The following is a 24,275-nucleotide window of genomic DNA, read 5'->3' as shown; positions in this document are numbered from 1 at the left end:
TATATATATATATATATATATATATATATTATATATATATATATATTATATATATATTTTATATATATATATATATATATATATATATATATATATATATATATATATATATATATATATATATATATATATATATATATATATATAAAACTAAATAAGCGCTATATATGTGCTAAAATAACACAATGGAACCAGATAACGTTCTGTAAAAAAAGTAAAGTTATAACAATAAAACGCCATATTAAGCATTAAATTAATTAAAATTAACAACATGCGTGCAGTTTTGTTAGTTTGTTGATGTCTTAAAGGAATTGTTCACTCTAAAAAATAAAAAAGATCATTTTATTCATCAACTTGTTCCAAACTAGATTGAGTTTCTTCTGTTGAAAAGAAAAATAAATATTTCACAGAATGTTGTAGTCATTGATTTCCATAGCATATTTGTTTTTCCTACTATGAGAATCAATGGTTACAGGTTTCCAACATTGTTCAAAGTATCTTTTTTTTTGCGTATGACCAAAAATGCCTAAAGTTTAGAAAAACAGTAAATAGTGAATAGTTTTTACTTTTTATGGTGAACTATTACTTTTAAAATGTAATCAAATAATTACTCGTTGTTTTTCTGTTTATTATTTCAATAGTTCAAACCTAGGTTTAGAGGACATTTTAAAAGTGGGGGGACAGCTGAATAAGATCTAAAAGTTTACGTTCATATTTATTAATCACCTGTTTCTAAATGGACTGGCTGAGTGATTGGGACGTATTCCACCCACCCCTACGCTCCCCAGTATCCAGCCACAAAATGTAGTTGCGTTACCTTACCAACATTTCGCTGCTGGAGCGTTTTCAACCACATAAGTAAGTTTAGACAAAATAATAATAACAAACACTATTGTGTTCATTTTCAAAGAATATTTCATTTGAACGTATAATCTAACAATGTCGTGAAAATCTAACCACTTTCACTTTGCAGCTTTTTCCAAAAGGCGCATCACTTCCTGTGACAGGGACAACATCTGTCCGCGCCTTAAATCAAATTAAAAGTGAAACACCGCTGCCCACAGTGTGTGACCTGTGTTTCTCTGAGAGGAGCTACTCTTTTGAATGGGATGATCCCAGTGTTTGTGTGTGTCTGTCTGCCGTCCTGGGAGAGATCCAGGAGCAGCGGATGAATCCAGCACGCAGGCGCTGAGGCTCCAGTCAGACTGACGCCGCTGCATCCAAACACACGCGCCCGCTGAACACCTCCAGTCGGCGCGGGACCCAGCGCTCGGCGGCGCGGAGCTATTATTCGACCCGGCACGCTGAGGTAAGGGATAAAACGCGTTTTATGTACCACTATTAATGTTGTTTTGTACTTAAAACTTAAAAGCCAGAGTTTGATAAGATGACAAAACACATGAAGCCTACTTTTAACTCGTTTAGATATAATTTATAGGATATTTTATAAAGTTACTTAACGTTACTTATTTTAAGTCATTGCACCGGGAGGCTGCGTAAACACAAATGTTTTGTTTTGTTTGTTTGGTTATTATGCCTCTCTGTTTAATGATGCTCATCCACTTTAAAGACTCGTGACAGTTGTGTACACCTGGATTAGTGTTGCCAACTATTACATTTGAACCTTTCTTAAAGGAAAAAAAAACACCGGTCAGTGGATGGAAAGGATGTGTAAGCGCGTTTGCGGGGGAGTTTAGGTGATTAAGCCTATCTCAGCACTCAGACTTCCAGACGCCAGTTTCATAAGGACACACTGCCTTTGAGAACAGCAGATGTGGGCTGTTCACCCTACAATGATCTGCCTGAGCCGTGGTTAAAACTCAAGTGTGTTTTTATACACTGATATGAGTCGTATACAGGTGACCGCAAGGAACACAAAAACAGTCAATGGTCAGTTTTTGGAAATTAAGATTTATACATAACATGAAAACTGCATAAATACATTTTCATTAATGTATGGGTTGTTAAGAGAACAATATTTAGCAGAGAAACAGCAATTTGGAAATGTTGAATCTGAGGGTTTAAACTTTATAAATGTTCACAAAATTGGATTTAAATCAATCAGCTGTGCACATTCCTAAACAAAAAACAAGTTGTGATATATTTACAGTAGGATATTTACAAAATGTCTTCATGGAACATGATCTGTACTTGATATTCATTTGATTTTTGGCATAAAATAAAAATGTAAAGTTTTTACTATTCCCACCTACAAGTATACTCGTGCAACATCAGACTGGTTTTGTGGTCCAGGGTCACATATGATTATTTGATTCAGCTATAGGGGCGTAAACACCTCTGGTATCACATGCAGTAATGTTTTCAGAAGGTATTATTTGCCTGCTCGGGTTAAAGATGGACTCGAGCATCTCTGGTTTCAAGTGCTCAAACGACATTGATTTTTGGCAGATCGTTTTCGGCATCAGAAAAGCTTGTTCAGGAAAGGGAGAGGTGAGATGGGCAATGATGAGAAACACTGTTTAGACCTGTTGATGACAACAATAACTCAGCAGTTATTCAGAGGTCTGCACTGAGGAAATAAATGCTGTTTTTGTTGTGTTGTGCTCTATATCAGAGATGTGCAATCTAGGGCCCGCAGGTCAAAGTTGGCCCATACCATTACCTTTGATTTGTCCCATTTGAGACGTGAGGGAGAATGATGGGGAGGTGGTTGGGGTTGACAGAAATTGTCATTTAGAATATAATGTAACCTTTTGTTAGTTTTGTTTTGCATATGAACCTGATCTTTAAAAATGTAAATACTGATGCTTAACGGATAGAGGGCAATACACAAGACATCGGCGAGCAAATCAAAGCAAAAGCAGGTGCAGCTTATGTATTCAACATTGAACTCCGTTGTGGTATGGGATTGTTTACTACATACTGCATTAGTTCATATAATTTAAAGCAATATTTTGTAGTTATTTTTAAATACTAGTAATACATTAGGATAGCACTCATGCAATATTTGATTTAACAGTTTGGTATATTTACTTTTGGCCCACAGCCCTTGGTCAAGTTTGGTTTTTGGCCCCTCACAAGAAAAAGTTTTGGCATCCCTACTCTAAAGAGTGAATCTTTCAAAAATGTACACCATATTTTACCTAATAAAATAGAATTTTACCTTTATTATATTATAATATATTATTATGTTTGTTATGCATATAATGTATAAATATAATACATTTATTTTGCTCAGAGTTTTTAAAAAGTTCTTTGTCATTTTTTCATGATAGTAAAACATTATTTTTTGTTCATGTTAAATATATAAATTTATGATTTACTAAAGACATAATTGTTATTTGAAATTCTGTTAAAATAAATAAAATATTATTTTAATTATATTTAAAAAAATACATTTACTCAAATGCAAACTGCATTTACTTAAAATATTTTATTTAAAAATAATAATTTAGTTAATTTTATATTTAAAATTATTTATCATGATATTTATTAATCTCTAAAATGATATAATAATAACAACAATTATTTCAATTAAAAGACTTAAGATTCTTCTATTTATTTCTATTTCAGTTTGTATAAATTTATGTTCTTATTAATATTTGAAAAATATAATCACCAATTTATATTTTTAAAATTAACATTTTTAATCATATATATATATATATACATATATGTATATATGTATGTATATATATATATGTATATATGTATGTATGTATATGTATATATATTTATATATATGTATATATATGTATATATATATATATATATATATATATATATGTATATATATGTATATATATATATATATATATATATATATATATATATATATATATATATATATATATATATACATATATATATATATATACATATATATATATATATATATATATATATATATATATATATATATATATATATATATATATATATATATATATATATATATATATATACACACACACAAGAAAATGAATGAATATATATATATATATTCATTCATTTTCTTGTCGGCTTAGTCCCTTTATTAATCCGGGGTCGCCACAACGGAATGAACAGCCAACTTATCCAACAAGTTTTTACGCAGCGGATGCCCTTCCAGCCGCAACCCATCTCTGGGAAACATCCACACACACATTCACACACACACTCATACACTATGGACATTTTAGCCTACCCAATTCACCTCTACCGCATGTCTTTGGACTGTGGGTGAAACCGGAGCACCCGGAGGAAACCCACGCGAAGGCAGGGAGAACATGCAAACTCCACACAGAAACGCCAACTGAGCCGAGGCTCAAACCAGCGACCTTCTTGGTGTGAGGCACAGCACTACCTACTGCGCCACTGCCACGCCCTATATACGTCAGAATTAATAGCCCCTCTTTAATTCTTAGATTTTTTTTTTCCTTTTTTAAATATTTCCCAAATGATGTTGAACAGAGCAAGGAAATGTTTACAGTATGTCTGATAATATTTGTTTCTTCTAGAGAAAGTCTTTTTTGTTTTATTTCTACTAGAATAAAAGCAGTTTTTTATTTTTTAAACACCATTTTAGGGACAAAATTATTAGCCCCTTTAAGCAATTTTTTTCTTGCCTAATTACCCTAACCTGCCTAGTTAACCTAATTAACCTAGTTAAGCCTTTAAATGTCACTTTAAGCTGTATAGAAGTGTCTTAAAAATATCTAGTCAAATATTATTTGCTGTCATTATGAAAAAAAACAAATAAATCAGTTATTAGAAATAAATTAATAAAACTATTATGTTTAGAAATGTGTTGAAAAAAATCTATCTGTAAAACATTAGTTGGGGGAAAAATAAACAGGGGGGCTCATAATTCAGGGGGGGTCTAATAATTCTGACTTCAAGTGTATATGTATAAATATATAAATAATTTGTAAATACACTTTTCCATGTCAGTCGTGCATATTTTTTTCATATTTTCTTCCAGCTCTCATTATCTAATAGTTAATACTATAATTACTATAATACAACACAAAAGATTTATAAAATAAAATGTTCTCTGATGTGCATCTTTTTATTTTTTTCACCAGATAATCACCATCAACCACCTGAAGAAATCATCTCTGTTAGGGCGTTTATCCTACATCATTGTCTACAAGAAACAACCCGAATCTCCTGCACAAAAGTGATTTAAAATCAACCCGTCTCACGATGCACTCCTCTACCTCCATCACATCGCTCTTCTCCTTCACCAGTCCGGCTGTGAAGCGTCTGCTCGGCTGGAAGCAAGGAGACGAGGAGGAAAAGTGGGCCGAAAAGGCTGTCGATTCCCTCGTGAAGAAGCTGAAGAAGAAGAAAGGAGCGATGGAGGAACTGGAAAAGGCTCTTAGCTGTCCAGGTCAGCCCAGTAAATGCGTGACCATCCCTCGCTCTCTAGACGGAAGGCTCCAGGTGTCTCATCGGAAAGGTTTGCCTCATGTTATTTACTGTAGAGTGTGGCGCTGGCCCGACCTTCAGTCCCACCATGAGCTCAAAGCGCTCGACTGCTGCGAGTTTCCATTCGGATCCAAGCAGAAGGAGATCTGCATCAACCCATATCATTACCGCCGCGTCGAGACGCCAGGTGCAGATCAATACACAGACCACTTTCTCTTGTTTTTCTCCTGCTTATTGATTATAGCTCGATGCATTAGTGTCTGTCTGCCTATCTGTGAACAGGGGGGTTTGTCACACCTGCCAATGTCTAGGCAATATTGATTATTATTTATTTATTAAGTTACTTTTACCAGCAATGAAACTGCATGTAGATTAATTTATTAAGACCAAATTGAATAGCAAATACATTTATTAATGATCATTTTTATATTATTTTTGTTGTTGTTTTTGTTGTTGTTGTTAATATTAAAAATAAGAAATAGCGCTGTTACTAATTTTACTCTATATAATAATGATATATATGATAAAAACCATATAATAATATTAGTAACAACAAGAATTATTATTACCTAAATATAATAATAATATTATAAATGTTGATAAAAATGTAATAAAAAAAGAAATATATCTACAAAAAATACTGAACTGTAACTTATTTCAGAATAATAACAATAATAATAATAAAAATTAAAAGAAAATAAACATCACTATAATACTGCTGAACTGGAAAACATTTTTTAAAATAATCATAATTTGTTTTTCTTTATAAAAATAAGTCATTTTATTGTTACATATATTTGTATTATTTTAATTTTATAGCAGTAGTGTAGTTTGAAATTATACATTTGATATAAACCAGAATTGATACCAGCTTTTATGCATTATTTTATAATGAAAACACAGAATAACCAGCTGAAGGACATCTAATGTCATTTCAGTTATTCATATTTTTTATAGTCCTTTAAAGTAATTATAATTATAATGAACAGATAATATATTAATTAGAATTTTTAATCAGTGAAGAGATAGCACTCTGATCATTTTGAACTGTTAAATATTCAGTAATTCGAATTATTATTATTTTATTCAAAGTTCAAAAATTAAACCAGTAAATAAACAATTATTATCATTTTAACCTGTTAAGTATTTATTATTAATAATAATTTTAAACAGTTTTAATATTTAAAAAAAAGCTCCAAATAAGAAAAATGTGGAACAGTATGGAAAGCGCAAATAAAAAAATTGTATTTCATTTCAGACAGTACAAAAAAAAACATTATTTAATGTGTTCCTCGTGATTTATTATTATTATTTTTTTAATGAACACATTCCAGTTTTGTTTTTTATTCCAATTTTATTTTTAATATCAACCTGTAAAGTATATTAATTATAATGATAAGTATAATAATGATTTTAATAAGTCATTAATCAATGCAATCTAATCAATGTAATCAATCAACTTTAAAGTCTGGTGACAAAATATTAGTTTATTATTTACCCTATTAACGAGCAGTTTCAGCAAGTAGATGATAGTTTTACTCTTTTTTTTAAATTATTTATTTATTTATTTATTTATTTATTTATTCATTTATTTATTTATTTATTTTCTCTCTCTTCCACTAGTAAATTAATATTGACTGTTAAATTGATTATTATCTTGGATCTATTATTTTCTGTATTAAGTAGTGCTGTTTTAAAAATAATGTTAAAGGTGCAGTAGGTGATTGTCTTCAAAACTTTTTAAACCCCCGAATCAATATCGGAGTTACTTTTGCACGAGAAAGGATGACACCATGGCTGAAGTATTTCTTTTAGACAGGTAATGTTATGCCTTAACTATTTAAGTCAGACTAAGCTGATGTAGATTGTGTTGTTCCAAATGGGTTGTAGGCACAGAAGAGTTGTTCAGCCACTAAAATCTTTCGGCGAATGACTGATCTGATGATTTTTCAATTTCATAAAGGCCTTTTACAGTATCGATAATGTAGATTTTTTTTAGTTTAACAACAAAACATCAGTGAATAGCGTTATTCTGCCTAGCCTGCTTTACTGAGGCGAAGTTGGTTTTATATTTAACCTGTGAACCATGTTGAAAGTAGTATGGTAAACAATATAGGTAGCGCGTGCTACCTATATTGTTTACCATACTACTTTCAACATTGGGTCTGAAACAATGACTGTAAAAAATATGGACGACGCGACAGCCCTTTTTCCCATTGAACGCCTTGAGGGCAAAACGCCTGCTTGACGGGCACAAACTGTCGCAAAAGACTGCTGAAATTGGAGCCAGACATGCGCAGAAGGATTGTCTGATGGAGCCAGAGGAGGAGCCGCGAAAATGAGCAGAGTCGAGCTTCCAATCAAACGCTTTATGTAAAATCAACTACGCCCCCCGAACTTCTCAGCATGCGTTTGCTGTCATATCAACACAAATGGATGTAATAAAGTTAAAAAATATGAGGGTTTTATATATTCAATCGCGCCAGCTCCAGGCCGCAACACATAACTTACTCGCGGCGTCGCGGGCTGATTCCGGCTCACATGCGGCAGCGCCTGCTCGCTCGGCCGCCGCATCTGGCTCGATTGACTCGGGCTGGAATTGGGTAGTGAGTCCAGGCATCCGGAGTAAGTCCAGCAGAGGTAACATTAGTCAGTCTGAGCTCTAAGAGATAAGTCTCCGGCAGGCGAGAATCTAGCCGGAACTGTGTTTTGCTATCTGGGTGGCTAGGCGTGTATCAGCAAACTAATAAAGCCCGAAAAAAGCCCTGAACTTAGCGAATAAACAGTGCTCCACCAGGATCATGTATGTCAGAAACTATAGTTTACTGCTGAACTCATTTTGTCATGGTAAAATAACACAGAAATCGAATAATAACATTTCAGTCTACTTCAGTCTCCTGCCGAAGCTCAGACGCCGCGCTTTGAGAAACTGTCAATCACAGCTGTCAATCACGATGACACGCCCAGCATTAAATTACTGCTAAAAACAAACTGTTTACAAAAATGAAGATCTGCACCTATTTCAGCACAATAACCAGTGCCTTAAAATTCAATTTTATTGCAAGTGTAATATTTTTTTTTATTTGGGCTCAAGTCTCCTTCATTAACACGGAGGAGGCGGGCTTTATGACTTGTACTGCTGCCAGCCCCCAGGGGGCGATCTAACGGCCGAAACCTTCACTCAAACGTAGGCTTGCGGCACACTTGGTCTGAAATAGCATGTAAGTATGGCTTAGTAATAAGTGTAATTCCTGCAGGCTGCCGGCCAACCACTAAGCAGAGTCGCTATAGGACAGCACATAAGAGAGGGTTATCTGTCATCTTTAAGGTGCATGAGCTTATGTCTCAGGAGGCGTGGCTTTGGACGGCAGGGGAGGGACTGTGTTTCTAAGATATTCGGCTAACCGTTTAGCATTGTGGCAGATCACCTACTGCACCTTTAATAAAGGCTTTTAAATAGTTTCTTCACTTTCTTTTTGAGTGCCTTGGACTTATGATTTCATTGTTTATCTCTTTGAATGCCTTATCCAAAAAGCACAACACATTAATTACCCCTGAAGATTTTGGATTTATAGATGGTAGCTCTGTTTGATACTGTCACAAATGCAGATTTTTACTTGTGTTTAGAGTGTATATTTATTTATTGTTTATTAACACTTATTTTCTTCTTTAATCAGTTCTACCGCCGGTGCTAGTGCCCCGTCACAGTGAGTTCAACCCTCAGCACAGCCTGCTGGCCAAGTTCAGAAATGCTTCCCTCCACAACGAGCCTCTGATGCCCCAAAATGCCACTTTCCCCGACTCCTTCCCTGCGATGCCCTGCAGCTCCTTCTCTTCATCTCCCTCCAGCTCTTTAAACCCATCTCCCGCTGCGCACAGCTTCCCAAACTCTCCCAGCAGCGCCACTGAGCCCGGCAGCCCTTACCAGATCACAGGTACAACACAGATTAGACATTTTTAGGCCTGACACAATTAATCATTTTTTGTTTTGTGATATATTGTCACAGATATGACTGCGATAAGTGATGATTGTAGATTTTAGGCCACTGATTATATGACTATACAACAGCATAACTATGCAAGTGTGACCCTGGACCACAAAACCAGTCAAAAGGGAGATTTATATATAATCTGAAAGCTAAATAAATATGTTTCTCTCTAATGTATGGTTGTGGCAGATAAAAAGACAAATGTGTGACAGAGATACAGCTGATTTGAGGGTTCAAAAAATGTTTAGATAATCGCCTTTAAAGTTATTCAAATTAAGTTCTTAGCAATATATTACTAATCAAAAGTTGAGTTTTAATATATTTACTGTATGATATATATATATATATATATATATATATATATATATATATATATATATATATATATATATATATATATATATATATATATATATATATATATATATATATATATTTTATTTTATTTTTTTTTTTTTTCATGGAATTTTTATTCTTGCAAATAGCATTTTACATTTTATAACAACCCACAAAACAATCCCCAAATAAAACAATCAACATCTGGAAATGAATAAGTAAATAAATAAATAAATAAATAAAATAAACAAAATAATAATAAATACAAATACAGAGAAAAAATGACAATAACAAACCATATACATACATACATACACATGTACCTTCACTCAATCCACATCTAAGGTTTTTAAGTAATTAAAGAATGCAATAAATTGTTGCCATTTTTCAAAAAACTGTTCTGCCCTACCTCTGATATTGTTTTTAATTTTCTCAAGTTTTAAAAAGAAGACCAAATCTTTGAGCCACACTGAAATAGAGGGGGTTGTGGGAAGGTCCAAGACAACAGTATTCTGCGCCTAGCGAGAAGAGATGCAATCCCGACCCGGCTGGGACCCGAACCAGCTGACCTTCTTGCTGTGAGGCGACAGTGCTAACCACTGAGCCACAGTGTCACCACTGCAATAGTTTCATATGTGTCAAATGATAAGTTATCACCAGTCTCTATAGTGGGTACTATTATTTTCAGTGATGTTGAATTGTATACTTTCCATCTTGTTGATGGTTCAGCAGTGATGTTTTGATTGTACAGCTGAGACGCCTCCTCCACCGTACAGTATGATGGAGAGCAGTCCGTCTGAAGACGTGAAGCCCGCAGAGTCTTCAGAGAATAAACTCATCCTGACGGCTCCACAAAGAGGTGACAGTCCAGACTAAACACACTCACACTGCATTATCAATAAAGCTGTGCAAAACCAGCAAAAAATCAACACTAGGTCACCACTTTGTTATTGCATCTCATTGAAGAATGTTAAAAATGGCTTAATAAAGGATATGTAGTTAATGTATTTACTAACATGAACAATCAATGAAGGATACAAGTGTAACACTTGTGTTATTTATTAGTAATTGTTTAACATTTATGCTTTATTAAAATCCATCTTTATTTTCTTGATTTATTATCCAAACTTTATTTTTATTTAAAAACTGTTAACAGAGATAAATGAATACTGTAATAAATGTATTGTTTATGTTAGTAAATACATTAAATAATGTTAACTACGTGTCGGATTGTAAAGCGTTATCATTTTTTCCCTCCACATTATCAAATCTAAAATGTAAAAAAAAAAAAAGATAATACTGTAACACAAATGATTTGAGTATAATGTAATGACTTTTTATTTTTTGATCTATTCAGTTAAATTAGTCGGTTAGGTACATTCATATCAACACATGTAAAACTTTAGTTAATTAGGCACATTCAAATCGAGACTGAAAACACATCTGTTTAGCTGTGCCTTTACTGAATGAGTACTGTGCTACATCCCACAGATTATACGGTAACACTTTACAATAAGGTTCATTAGTTAATGCATTTACTAACATGAACTAATCATGAACAACACATGTACAGCATTTATTAATCATAATTGAACATTTAATAATGCATTATTAAAATCCAAGTCCGTGCTTGTTAACATTAGTTAATGCACCATGAGTTAACATGAACTAACAATGAACTACTGTATTTTCATTAACTAACGTTAACTAACATGAACAAATACAGTAGTAGATGTATTGTTCATTGTTTGTTCATGTTAATAAATGCATTAATTAACATTAACTAATGAACTTTATTGTAAAGTGTGACCGATTATACTATTATATTACATGTCTTTTTTTGCTTTTGTTCCTTTAAAACCTGTTTTTAATCATTTTTAATTGTTTTAATCATTTTACTTTCTCATTTCTTTTATTCTTGTTTATGTGAAGCACTTTGAATTACCATTGTGTATGAAAAGTGCTATATAAATAGACTTGCCTTGCCTAGTCAAACTGTATATAAATTGGTATATATTGTTTGTGTGTAAACAACAAAATATATTTAATTCAATTAAAAAAATGTACATTTATAAATTGTATTATTTTTATTACATTATTACTTTTTTGTTAAAATAAATCATTAATATGAATTTAACTGTATAATGTATTAGTGTTCTGGTTTAAGTCAGAATTATTAGCCCTCCTGAATATTTTTGTTTTCCTCTAGTTCTGTATAACACATTTCTAAACATAATAGTTTGATAACTCTTTTCTAATAACTGATTTATTCATAGACTTAACTAGGTTTATTAGGCAAGTTAGATAAATTAGGCAAATCATCATATAACAGAACTTAAACTATGAAAAACTTCTTTTATTCACGTTGAAATAAAACAAACAAGACTTTCTCCAGGAGAAAAAACACTATTGGAAATACAGTGAATAAATCCTTGCTCTGTTAAACATCATTTGGGAAATATTTGAAAAAGAAAAATCACAGGAGGGCTTGTAATTCTGACTTCAACTGTAAATGCTGTCTTTCTCCAGACTTGAGGCCAGTGTGTTATGAAGAACCAGAATATTGGTGTTCGGTGGCGTATTATGAACTCAACAACAGGGTTGGTGAGACATTTCACGCCTCTGCCCGAAGCATCTTAGTGGACGGTTTCACAGATCCATCAAACAACAAGAACCGCTTCTGTCTCGGCCTGCTGTCCAACGTCAACCGCAACTCCACCATCGAGCACACGCGCAGACACATAGGAAAAGGTTGGTCTTTTTTTTCCCCCAGAGTTCATTCATTCAATTATTCATTCATTCATTTTCTTTCGGCTTAGTTCCTTTATTTATCAAGGGTCGCCACAGCGGAATGAACCACCAACTTATCCAGCATGTGTTTTACACAGTGGATGCCCTTCCAGCCACAACCCAGTACTGGGAAACATCCATACACTCTCACATTCACACACACACACACACACACACACACACACACACACACACACACACAAACACACACACACACATACACACACACACACACACACATACACTACAGTCAATTTAGTTTATTCAATTCACCTATAGCACATGTCTTTGGACTGTGGGGCAAACCAGAGCACACAGAGGAAACTCACGTGAACACAGGAAGAACATGCAAACTCCACACAGAAATGCCAACTGGTCTAGCCGGGACTTGAACCAGTGACCACCTTGCTGTGAAGTGACAGTGAGCCACTGTGTCGCCATTTTCAAATATTATGTAAAATGAAAATGGTCTTTTACTTAACCAAAAGCAAACAAAGAAACAAATGCTCTTTATAAGAAAAAAAAATAGATAAAAAACATGCCACTAATAAATTAATGGTAAATACTGGACAGTATTTTCTTAGAGGTGCAGTAAGAAATAAGTTTGTTGATAGATTTGAGAAATAGATTTGAGAATTGAAATAAATTTTAGCTGCTTTATTTTAGAGCAGAGAAGGCAAAACTAGCGCCCATGGGCCAAACTTTTGATTTGGCCCGACATCCTATCTAAAAAGTGGGAGAATAATGATAAAGTTTGTGACGAATGCCTTCAGCATAGATCGTCATTCCTAATTCACCCTTTAATTGTTGAGCTACAACAAAGCAAACTGAAAATAAATGTTTTAATTAAATATTATCAGGACGACACGGTGGCTCAGTGGTTGGCACTGTCGCCTTACAGCAAGAAGGTTGCTGGTTTGAGTCCTGGCTGGGTCAGTCTGCATTTCTGTGTGGAGTTTGCATGTCCTCCCCGTGTTGGTGTGGTTTTCCCCCTGGTGCTCCGGTGTCCCCCACAATCTAAGGATTTGCAGCTGGAAGGGCATCCGCTGTGTAAAACATATGCTGGATAAGCTGGCGGTTCATTCTGCTGCGGTGACCCCTGATGAATAAAGAGAAATAAAAATAAATGAATGAATAAATATTGTGAAGGATTTTGATTTTTCAAAAAATGTAAATGCTGTAACTTGACAGATAAAGGACAATACAAATGAGAACAAATCAAGACAAAGGCTTTGTGTTGTACATGGGATTGTTTATGGTTTAATAGTAAAAATTAATATAAAATGTAAAAAAAAAAAAAAAATTTATACATATATATATATATATATATATATATATATATATATATATATATATATATATATATATATATATATATATATATATATATAGTTGAAGTCAGAATTATTAGCCCCCCCTAAATTATAAGACCCCTTGTTTATTTTTTCCTTAATTTTTTGTTTAATGGCGAGAAGATTTCTTCAACACATTTCTGAACATAATAGATTTAATAATTCATCTCTAATAACTGATTTATTTTATCTTTGTCATGAGGACAGTAAATAATATTTGACTAGATATTTTTCAAGACACTTCTATACAGCTTAAAGTGACATTTAAAAACTTAACTAGGTTAATTAGGTTAAATAGGCAGGTTAGGGTAACTAGGCAAGTCATTGTATAATGATGGTTTGCTCTGTAGACAGTCCAGAAAAAATATAGCTTAAAGGGGCTAATAATTTGTCCATAAAATGGAGTTTTAAAAATTAATAACTGCTTTTATTCCAGCCAAAATAAAACAAATCAGACTTTCTCCAGAAGAAAAAATACTAAGGGGGGCTAATAATTCTGACTTCAACTGTATAAATTTCATATGTATAATTATTATTATGATTAAAGTATTTTTCTATTTATTTTTAAATATTAATAAATTAGGAAATAAACATGCCAACTTTAATATAATACAGTTTGTTACATTTACACTCACCCCACCACCCTCAATCAAATCTGGTTTTTGGCCCTTCATAAGGAAAAGTTTGGGCACCCCTCTTTTATAGGTTTTGTGAGGGACAAACGGTGTACACTGAATTTTAGGTCCACACAAGGAATAAATACACAAATGCCTTGAAGACCAAGCTGTCTTTCATCACATGATCCGATTTCTAAAGAAAGTAATAACAAAACCCCAAAACCAGCACTTGTTTTTATGGTGCCAGAACAGTCAACACTGCACTTCAGAGAGACAGATCGAGTCCACGCTGTCCAAATGTTGGCTTTTCTCAGGGCACTGGATGAGCGCTGCTGTGCCAGTGTTGGAAAGACATTAAGTGTTGCCATAGGAGACACACACACACACACACACACACACATACACACTTTGAGTTCTGTCTACTTTGTGAGATATCCTGGTGGGAAGAAAGCCAAGGAAAACGACATAAGCCAGATCAGGATGCTTCAGGAGAATGGAGATTATGAAGGTTTCCACTTGGCATGTGATAACACATGATGAATGCTTGCTTTGTGGATAATGATATCTGGGATTTGCCAAGTTCAAAGGTGGTGATATGTGAAGACTTTGTGGTTGTAGTAAACACATTTGTGGAAAACCACTGGATCAGTTTTTATGTTCTTGGGATATATGAAATGAGTTTTCCCCCCCAAATAATTGTTTTCTATTTTGAATTTTTTGATTCTTTATTTTGCCATTTTTAATTTGACGGGACTTCAATTTAATTATAAAAAGGGACAGTTCACCCAAAACCCAAAATTCTGTCATCATTTTCTGACCTTTCATTTGTTTGAGTTTCTTTTTTCTGTTGAACACAGAAGTAGATATGTTAAAAAATGTAAAAGGTAATCCGTTGTTTGTTGTTTGTACCATAGTTCCCATATTTTCTTCAGAATACCTTAATTTATGTTCAACAAAAGGAAGAACTCATAAAGGTTTATAAAGGCAATAAATGTAAATATTCATTTTACTATCCCTTTAAATTAATCTTAATGAATCTAAAAGCAAATAAAAAATAAAACTATTTAATTATTTAATTTAACACATATTTAACTAAATGTTAATTTTTAGGTGTCCTATTAATTTTTTTCTAAATTAAACTGAAAACTAAAATTAATCCAGATTTTTTTTTTTTATGAACCTGTAAAATACCAATAAGGACATTTTGGCCATGAAGTTTTGTCAGCCTATAAATTGATGTTACAGAAAGCTGTAAACTGAATACTCTGTCATCATTTACTCCCCGTTCTTGTTCAAAACCAACCTTTTTCAGTTTATTTCTTCTGTTGAACACAAATGAAGATATTTTGAAGAATGTTGGATACTTGTAACCATTTACTTCTATAGGATTTGTCTTTCATTCATTCATTTATCTTCTTTCGGCTTAGTCCCTTATTCATCAGGCGTCGCCACAGCATAATGAACCGCCAACTATTCCAGCATATGATTTACACAGCAGATGCCCTTCAATCTGCAAACCTTTTATTTTGTCACAAACCTGTTTGAGTTTCTTTCTTCTGTTGAACACAGAAGAAGGTTGCAAATGGGTAACCATACTGACCTCCATAGTATTTGTTTGTTCTAGTTTCCAGCTTTTCTTGAAAAAACCTTCATTTATGTTTAACAAAAAAAGAGAACTCATAATGGTAATTAATGTAAATATTAATTTTTGACTGAACTATCCCTTTAAATTTTAAATATCTTAAGCTTAATTAACCTAAAAGCATGACTGTTTAATTATACGTAAACTTTTGTCTTCAACAGAAAAAAAGATAAACTCATAAAGGTTTGGAACCAGTTGAGTGTGTGTAGATTTGCATTTTTTGAGTGGACTATCCCTTTAAATTGTCAGACTCTTTCTGCAGGTGTGCATTTGTATTCTGAAAAATGTTGGAAACCTGTAACCATTGACATAGTATTTGTTTTTCCTATTATAGAATTCAATGGTGACAGGTTTTTAGCATACTTTAAAATATCTTCTGTTGTGTTCAACGGAAAACAATTAACTCCAAAAGGATTTAAATTATTTGAGTGAACTATCCCTTGAAATTGACCGATTCTCTTTCTCCTGCAGGTGTGCACTTGTATTATGTGGGAGGAGAGGTGTACGCAGAGTGTCTGAGTGACTCCAGTATTTTCGTTCAGAGTCGGAACTGTAACTATCAGCACGGTTTTCACCCCACCACCGTCTGCAAGATCCCGAGTGGATGCAGCCTGAAGATCTTCAACAACCAGCTGTTTGCCCAGCTGCTCTCACAGTCGGTAAACCACGGCTTTGAAGTGGTGTATGAACTCACCAAGATGTGCACCATCAGGATGAGTTTTGTCAAGGTACAAAGCTTTATAGTGTGAAAACGTTAAAAATGTTTATTTTTTAACGTTTTGTGAACACTCACTTTGAACAATATAGCAATGTTTTTTGCCTCAAAATGTATTTTCAAAAACAGGCTCATGAGATTAAATTCATTAGTTGTGTTGTATGCTTTTGATTTATCAAAGAACTGAATCATTAGAGTCAATTTATTTGTAAATAAATCTACATTGGTTACTCACACTACTTTTGATTCATTTAAAAGAACTGGCTCATAAGAGGGATTCACTCAGGAATCAGAATATTACTCAGTAACTAACCGGTATAAACTGTTTGTGCTGGTCGCTTTGAGTAAAAAAATAATAATTTGGGACTAACTTGGTTGTGCTGAATACTTTATATTTACCGAAAAGATTTATTAAGATTTATGATTCAGTAAAGAATTGGACACTGGTTACACTGGATGCATTTGATTCACTAAAAATAATTGAACCAATAGTCTTTCCTTTAGGAATGTGACCACAACGACCTCCCATGATGCGGGACCTCCGCTATGCCACAGCATACAACTCTTCATGAATGGCTAAATACAGTGTGCCGTATGTGGCCGCAGTTTTACAGCTTGGCAGGTCTGTCTTCGTAAAGCATGTGCTCATGAATAATTAAGAAGCAGTCTCTTCTCAAAGAAAACTCAGTCTATGGATAATAGTGAGAAGCCGACACGTCATTACTGGACAGGCAGATGAGCACTATGTCACTGATTTTGATCCCGCCCCAAAATTGATTTTAAATTTGGAAGATGAAATTAGCTGACAAAAGCTCAAAATTTGGAGTCAAAAGTCGGAGCTCTTGCTGTGGTCCCCCGGGCTCTGTGCTGGTTGGGGAAATTCCAAATTAAACCAAAAAAAAAAACTATTTCAGTTGGCTTAAGATTAGCAAGCAAAATTCGGGACATTGCAACCTGCAGAACCTCGAAACAAAACAAACAAATTTAATTAAATTTAATAAATGTAAATAAATGGGTTCAGCAAAAAGTATATATGTAACTGATTATCTTTATTGCTAAAAATGTATTTCCTCATGAAGAAAATTTTATATATATATAAAAAAAAAAGAGTTTTCACTTTAGAAACCCAACTGTTAAGTTCTCTTTGGTGCTGCAAGGGAATCAAAAACATATTTGCTTTCTAATCATGTACTTCAATTATTATTAGGGTTGTCAAAATTAGCACATTAACGCACGTAATTAATTTAAAACATTTAACGCATAAAAAAAAAACCGCAAATAACGCAGTTGCAGTTTTTTTTTTTTCTTTCTTGTGGACGACGTGTGTTAAGGGCCGGCGCGTCCATAGAGGTGACCTAGGCAGCCGCCTCGAGCAGCAGAATAGTGAGCGAACCCCCCGGTCCACACATTCATCCGCTACACCCACCGCCTCCCTCACGGTCCTCGGCCTTCAATACGAATAAAACGGCATGAGCACATGTTCAGCTTGCTCTGGTCCTGCGTGTGGTTAACGTGCAAAGAAATATGGATAAGACCAAGGACACGCTTTTAGAAGGAAAGTTTCAGTATAAATCAATGTCACATCAGCAGGCTATCCTGCGTTTCCTCCAGAGTTTCATGCAATTTCAGGTGTTTCATTTTTTAATATTTAGACTTTAACAGCAGTTCACTGTCACTCAGCATATTTCCATTCAGGATGTTTTAATGGGATTTAATACCGCATGGAGAACGGAAAGAAAAACCTCCACATTTCAAGACTCGCGTGATTCTTTGAGGCAATCAAAAATCACTGCCAGCATGGTCGACTCTTAATCAGTATCATCCTAATCATCAAAGCTGAGTATTAGTGTCCATGTAAATGAAAGTGGCAGATGAATTTTGCAAGCTGTCAAAGACATCTGCGTCCATGAGCCCTCAAATGTTTCATTAAGTTGACATGTTTTCCCCCTTTTTGTTAAGCGTCTGCTTGTAGTTAGTGTATTGGAATATTTGCTTGTGAAATACAGCCATAGTTTAAACACTTAAGCAAATTTGATGAACGTGATCATGCTTGTTGATGAATCTGAAGGGATCCCTCTCGCTCACCGGCACTGCGCGCGTTGTCTGTTTGTGTGTGTTTGTATTTGTAGTCAATTTAGAATCCAACATGGAAAGCATTTTTGTTTGTTATTGGCATTGATTGATTGTTTTGAAATTCATATGGCACTTACACGCCTGTGTTCTTATTTCTGTAATAAATGCGCATTTTGTGATTAATCATGATTAATTACAAAAATAGTGTGATTAATCACGTTCATTTTTTAAATAATTTGACAGCCCTAATTATTATTAATCTATGTATTGATACATAAATCTTTTCCTTACTCAGGGCTGGGGAGCCGAGTACCACCGTCAGGACGTCACCAGCACCCCCTGCTGGATAGAAATCCACCTGCACGGGCCCCTGCAGTGGCTGGACAAAGTTCTGACCCAAATGGGCTCCCCACACAACCCCATTTCCTCGGTGTCCTAATACAATACAGGAGACAATTCTCCAATAGACTTCATAGCCACGCAAGACACATAGCACTCTCTCTCACTCTCTTGTGAAAATATATGTCTTTAGTGGATGTTTATGGTACCGTTATAGGATCAGCCTGAAAATACGTACAATATCATGCTGTTAACTAAGCAGTCGTGTTATTAGATAAGTGTTGCATTGTTTTAAATGGCTACATAAAAACACTACTACTTGACAGTATGTAATAGCTGAGATCTAATAGGAAGCCAAAGAAATGTGCTAGTAGGCAGGTACTTGTTCTGACAGTGTTTTATTTGCCATATGCCGTCTATAACGTTTAAACTTAGCTGTCTTGTTTTTGTAATACAAAACAAATGCCTCCCTTTTATTTGTGCCTTTTTGATTTTTGACCTGAACACAAATATAATATTAAAAACAAACAAAAGTTGAGATGTCTACTCGCTTTTCAAGCTAAAAACTGTCATTCATAAATATCAGAGGATCAGTAAAAATGCATTTGATTGCTTTAGCAGACTTAAAAATAATAATAAAGCAGACTGAACACAACATATGCTGTGTTTTTTCTGCTTTACAATTAACAAGATGTGGATGGGCAAGTTAAAAAAAGAGATTTGATCAATGACACTATCATAGAATACATTAAGATCATTGAATTGATGAATGTTCTCTAGTGTTCATTAAAAATCCTAACTGACCTCATGTGGACGAACAGGACTGTACAGTAGATTTAGCTGCTGATTTGTTTCATGATATGAAAGATTTGCTGAAGTTTTGCTGATAGTCTCCACTGCATTCAGGACCACTGCAGGTACCCCATGCTGACAGCATCAATATGCAGTATTCACAAAAAATGTTAAAAAGGGACTGTATGAAATGTTGGTCAGCTTCAGTGTTCAGAAGTTGTGCTGTGTTTGAGAGCGGTTCTGCGTGGTCAGTAAACGCTGCTGCTGCTGGAGGAAACTGATGACTTCTGGACTCCTCAGCAGAGACTGAAAAGCAAAAACAACACATCATCAGCTGCTGGTAAGTCACTTTGCTATGAGTTCATAAGTTGAGTTTGAGAAATATTAAGGACATCTGTAATGCATTCAAATATGCAAAACTTGGTTTAAAAGAATATAAAAGCAATATAGCATAGGCAGACAGACAGATAAATCTGAGTATTTAAAATAATATTAATGTTGTCAGCTAAGAGGAAAATATCTAATTCACCTATTCAGCTACATAGTTACTATACTTTTAAAAAGAATATTCTTAAAATAATTATAATTATAATAAATGATCTGATTTACATTTCTAAACCATTACAATACATTAAATATACATTTTTATACATGTATTAGTTTTATGAATAAAATGTATGTTGTCATATATATTTCATGATCCTTTTAGAGAAAAAATTCAGTTCACTAAAATGTTCATTTTAATATTAATGACATGTCACAGAAATTATGCAAAACTATTATTTAACATCTACTACTAAAAGGGGGAAAATACAACTTGGTCAATTTTTTTATACAATATGAAGTCACAATTATTAGCCCCCTTTTGAGTTTCTTTTTATTATTTTTTATATTTCCCAAATAATTTTTAACTGAGCAAGGAAATGTTCAAGGAAAGTCTTGTTTGTTTTATTTCTGCTAGAATAAAGGCAGTTTTTAACTTTTTAACAGCCATTTTAAGGACAATATTATTAGCCCCTTTAAGCTATATTTTGTTTCATAATCTGCAGAACAAACCATCATTACACAGTGACTTGCCTAATTACTCTAACCTGCCTAGTTAACCTAATTAACCTAGTTAAGCCTTTAAATATCACTAAGCTGTATAGAAGTGTCTTGAAAAATATCTAGTCAAAATATAATCTATTGTCATCATGGCAAAGATCAAATAAATCAGTTATTAGAGATGAGTTATTAAAACTATCATGATTAGAAATAAATTTAATAAATTTCTGTTAAATAGAAATTGGGGAAAAATAAACAGGGAGGCTAATAATTCTGATTTTAACTATATATATATATATATATATATATATATATATATATATATATATATATATATATATATATATATATATATATTGTTCACTATAAAGAAATAAGTAAATGAATGTGTTTGAGTATTCATAGTCCAATTTTAACATTATGGACTCTTATTAGTACTTGTGTTGGATTTGTTTATTTTCATTTATTGCTCTAATACTCTCTCTCTCACACACACACACACACACACACACACACACACACACACACACACACACACACACACACCTCTGCACATGATGCATTAATGAATAAAAGCGTTTTCATGGCCTTACTAGTCTCTTCTGGTTGAGCACCTGCTCTATGAGTGAGGGTCTGGCGGGTCTGTCACCCATAGAGCCGAGCCTCTGCTTGGTCACAGAGACAGGCCGCTCTTCCGAGCCCTCCTAAAGAAAAACGCACAGAAAACACTGATTAAAACAGTCTATATTAGTCAGTCATGATAAAACCTCAAGTTCATTCGTTTTAGATTAAAGGGATGGTTCACCCAAAAATGAAATTTATTTGTATCTGATAAAATTCATTTATTCACCCTCCATTTGTTTAAAACATTTTTTGAGTTTGTTTCTTTCTTGCTTATTGAACTTGTTTGTATATTATTATACATTTTGTCAAATAAGACAAAAAACATGAAATAAGTTATTTTGAAACCTGTAACAATAGACTTCCACTGCATTTGTTTTTCCTACTATGAAAGTAAATGGTCACAGGTTAACATTTTTCAAAATATCGTCTTTCAACAGTATAAAAAGCGTTGTGGAATCACTTGAGGGTGTGTAAATAGTGTGTAAAATTATTTTTGTAGGTGAACTATCCCTTTAAAAATATTTCAGTGGATACCTCCAGCTTTCCAGAAGACATGGCCTGGTCGCTCTTCTTCTTCTTATACTTGTCCTTGTACATTTTATTTCGGTGTTTTTTGCACATCCAGGGTTTCCTGGCTTTGGCCACCTGTGTCGTGGTCTCCGTGCAGCCGTCATAGGTGCAGGTTTTGGGTAGGTTCTCGCTCTCCCCAGAGGTGTCGTCGTCGTTGAGTTCCTCCGGGCTGACCGTTCCGTCCCTCGGCTCCTCCGGGCCGCTCTCCTCGCCCGGATCTTCGGCGTCGTACGGAAAATTCTCGAGGTCGGACGGGGTGGTGCTGCTGTCTGCGGGCCCGGGGGTTTGGCTGTGCTCTTTACCGGTGTTTACTAAACTCAGATGAAGGTTATCACTCATTTTCAAAAGCCGAATCCCTCGCCTGTCTTATCCGTAGGAACTAGCCCTTTTTGAGAATTCGCCTCTGAATAATTTATTACAAAATTAATTTTATGTGTTGGTCATCATAAAATCGCATTTTAAATGTCCGAAGCCTGGTGAACATAATCTCTAAACGGAGGAATAAAAGGCTGCTGTCATGAGGACAAAAACAAAACAGTTATGGCCGCTGCAGAGAGACTGTCGGCTGGACGCTGCGCCATCTAGAGGCTCCACGCGGCGGTTACAGGGTAATGTCTAGAAGGGATACAGCTGCGAAGACTACTACAACAGTAGAGGGTAATGTCTAGAAGGGATACAGTTGCGTATTTAAATTTTGTGACTGTACGATAATTAATATTTTAACATCACTGTGAGGGGTAGGTTTTGGGTATTAATATTGGGGTAAAATTGTGATCTATTTTATAAAATATAGCGATTTAAATAAATCAGATGAACGGCAAGAATTATTTATCTACACTGCCTTGGCTAAGAAATGCAAAAACTTATTTTATTACAATTTTAAATGTTACATTAAAATAAGATATTTATAGACAAGCTATTAAATGCGCTAATTTGCATACATATGTTTACATGCTAATTTTTGGGTAAACTATTCCTTTATTGTTATTTATTTATAAATTCATTGCTATTTTTATTTTATTTTTGTTATTATTTTGTTTAATAAAATAATACTTTAAATAGGCTACACGGTGGCGCAGTGGCTAGCATGTTCGTCTCACAGCAAGAATTCGGTCGCTGATTCGAGCACCCCTAAAATGAACGAAATTGTATTAGATTAAAAATATCAACCTGCTAAAATAACAGCAACACATCAAAGTCGACAACGGCACCATTGTAATAGCTGACTTGATTCCCTCACAAACAAAAATATCAGGATTAACCGTACCCTCAGAAACCTCAGGTAAATAACAGATTTCAGGTAGAAAGTTTCTGTTTATACAACATATGAGCTAAATAAATCATATCGATTCATTTCACCCTGTGAGAGATTTAAACACGGCTCTAGTTTCTTTCAGAGAGCTATCAGACGCTCGATAAACACTGTAGTACACTGCAGAGGAGGCACAGAAGTCATTATACGGTGCTTAAATGCATTTACACAGCAATTATAACTGTATACTTTGAGTCCAGGGGTTGAGATGATACCAAATATCTGCTTTAATTCAGCTAACAAGAAAAGCAAAATCGCTCCTCTGGCTCACTTAAGGACCCCTTAATTACTAACAGTTACCAATTTATCTATCTGTGTTGGATTTTAGTATTGTATGATCTCATAATTCCCAATCTCAAAATTATAACATTGCTTGTCTTGATATCAAATTGAAGTTGTAATTTGTAGCCTACTGTTAACATAAACATAGTATACTTTCTAAAAACTGTGGAGCATGTTTCCAGAATAATAAACAAATAAATAAAAACCTAAAAGTGTGTCTATATATTGTAATTTCACATTCATATCTTGCAGTTTTGACTTCAAAATCAGCGACTATTTCTTACAACTGCAATTATAAATACTTTTTTATGTTAGATAAATTCTGAGTTTATATATTGCAATTTTGAAGTAACCTTTCTACATTTTGACCTTTTTGTCAATTGGAGTTTATATCTTCAGTTCTGAGATGATAATGTATCACAGTT

At 34.0% G+C, this 24,275-nt stretch overlaps 2 protein-coding genes and 1 long non-coding RNA gene across 9 annotated transcripts in view; 2 read left to right on the top strand and 1 right to left on the bottom strand.

Moving 5' to 3' along the window:
- Positions 1 to 973: 973 nt before the first annotated feature.
- Positions 974 to 19,881, top strand: smad9 (SMAD family member 9). Of its 6 annotated transcripts, none has more exon segments than NM_001328499.1 (7): positions 974 to 1,309; positions 5,028 to 5,560; positions 9,051 to 9,308; positions 10,450 to 10,557; positions 12,228 to 12,449; positions 16,571 to 16,827; positions 19,183 to 19,762. In NM_001328499.1, coding segments are annotated over 6 exon segments (1,401 nt in total). In that variant the 5' UTR covers positions 974 to 1,309; positions 5,028 to 5,148; the 3' UTR covers positions 19,327 to 19,762.
- On the bottom strand, positions 19,609 to 22,798 carry rfxap (regulatory factor X-associated protein). The gene is given in 3 exon segments (NM_001326367.1): positions 19,609 to 20,324; positions 21,656 to 21,766; positions 22,221 to 22,798. Coding segments are annotated over 3 exon segments (582 nt in total). The 5' UTR covers positions 22,596 to 22,798; the 3' UTR covers positions 19,609 to 20,228.
- Positions 20,220 to 24,275, top strand: part of LOC147842150 (uncharacterized) — a 10,989-nt gene continuing 6,933 nt past the window's right edge. Inside the window, exon 1 of one of the 2 annotated variants that reach the window (XR_015501363.1) lies at positions 20,220 to 20,358. This is a non-coding gene — a long non-coding RNA (uncharacterized LOC147842150). Of the gene's footprint in view, positions 20,359 to 22,397; positions 23,539 to 24,275 lie in introns of those variants that run through there. The other variant, XR_015501362.1, reaches the window with a different exon arrangement.

This window comes from Danio rerio, chromosome 10 (genome assembly GCF_052040795.2).
Source record: "Danio rerio strain M-AB ecotype USA chromosome 10, GRCz13ab, whole genome shotgun sequence".
In the NCBI taxonomy this organism is placed as follows: Eukaryota; Metazoa; Chordata; class Actinopteri; order Cypriniformes; family Danionidae; genus Danio; species Danio rerio.
This window is presented reverse-complemented; position numbering and strand designations above follow the sequence as displayed.

What these genes read in the sequence shown, in the direction of transcription:
- smad9 (XM_087269325.1), top strand. Translation starts at nt 9,149, where the DNA reads ATGCCCCAAAATGCCACTTTCCCCGACTCCTTCCCTGCGATGCCCTGC. An exon ending in CCTGACGGCTCCACAAAGAG is followed by an intron (nt 10,558 to 12,227) that starts GTGACAGTCCAG and finishes GTCTTTCTCCAG; the next exon opens with ACTTGAGGCCAGTGTGTTAT. An exon ending in GCGCAGACACATAGGAAAAG is followed by an intron (nt 12,450 to 16,570) that starts GTTGGTCTTTTT and finishes TTTCTCCTGCAG; the next exon opens with GTGTGCACTTGTATTATGTG.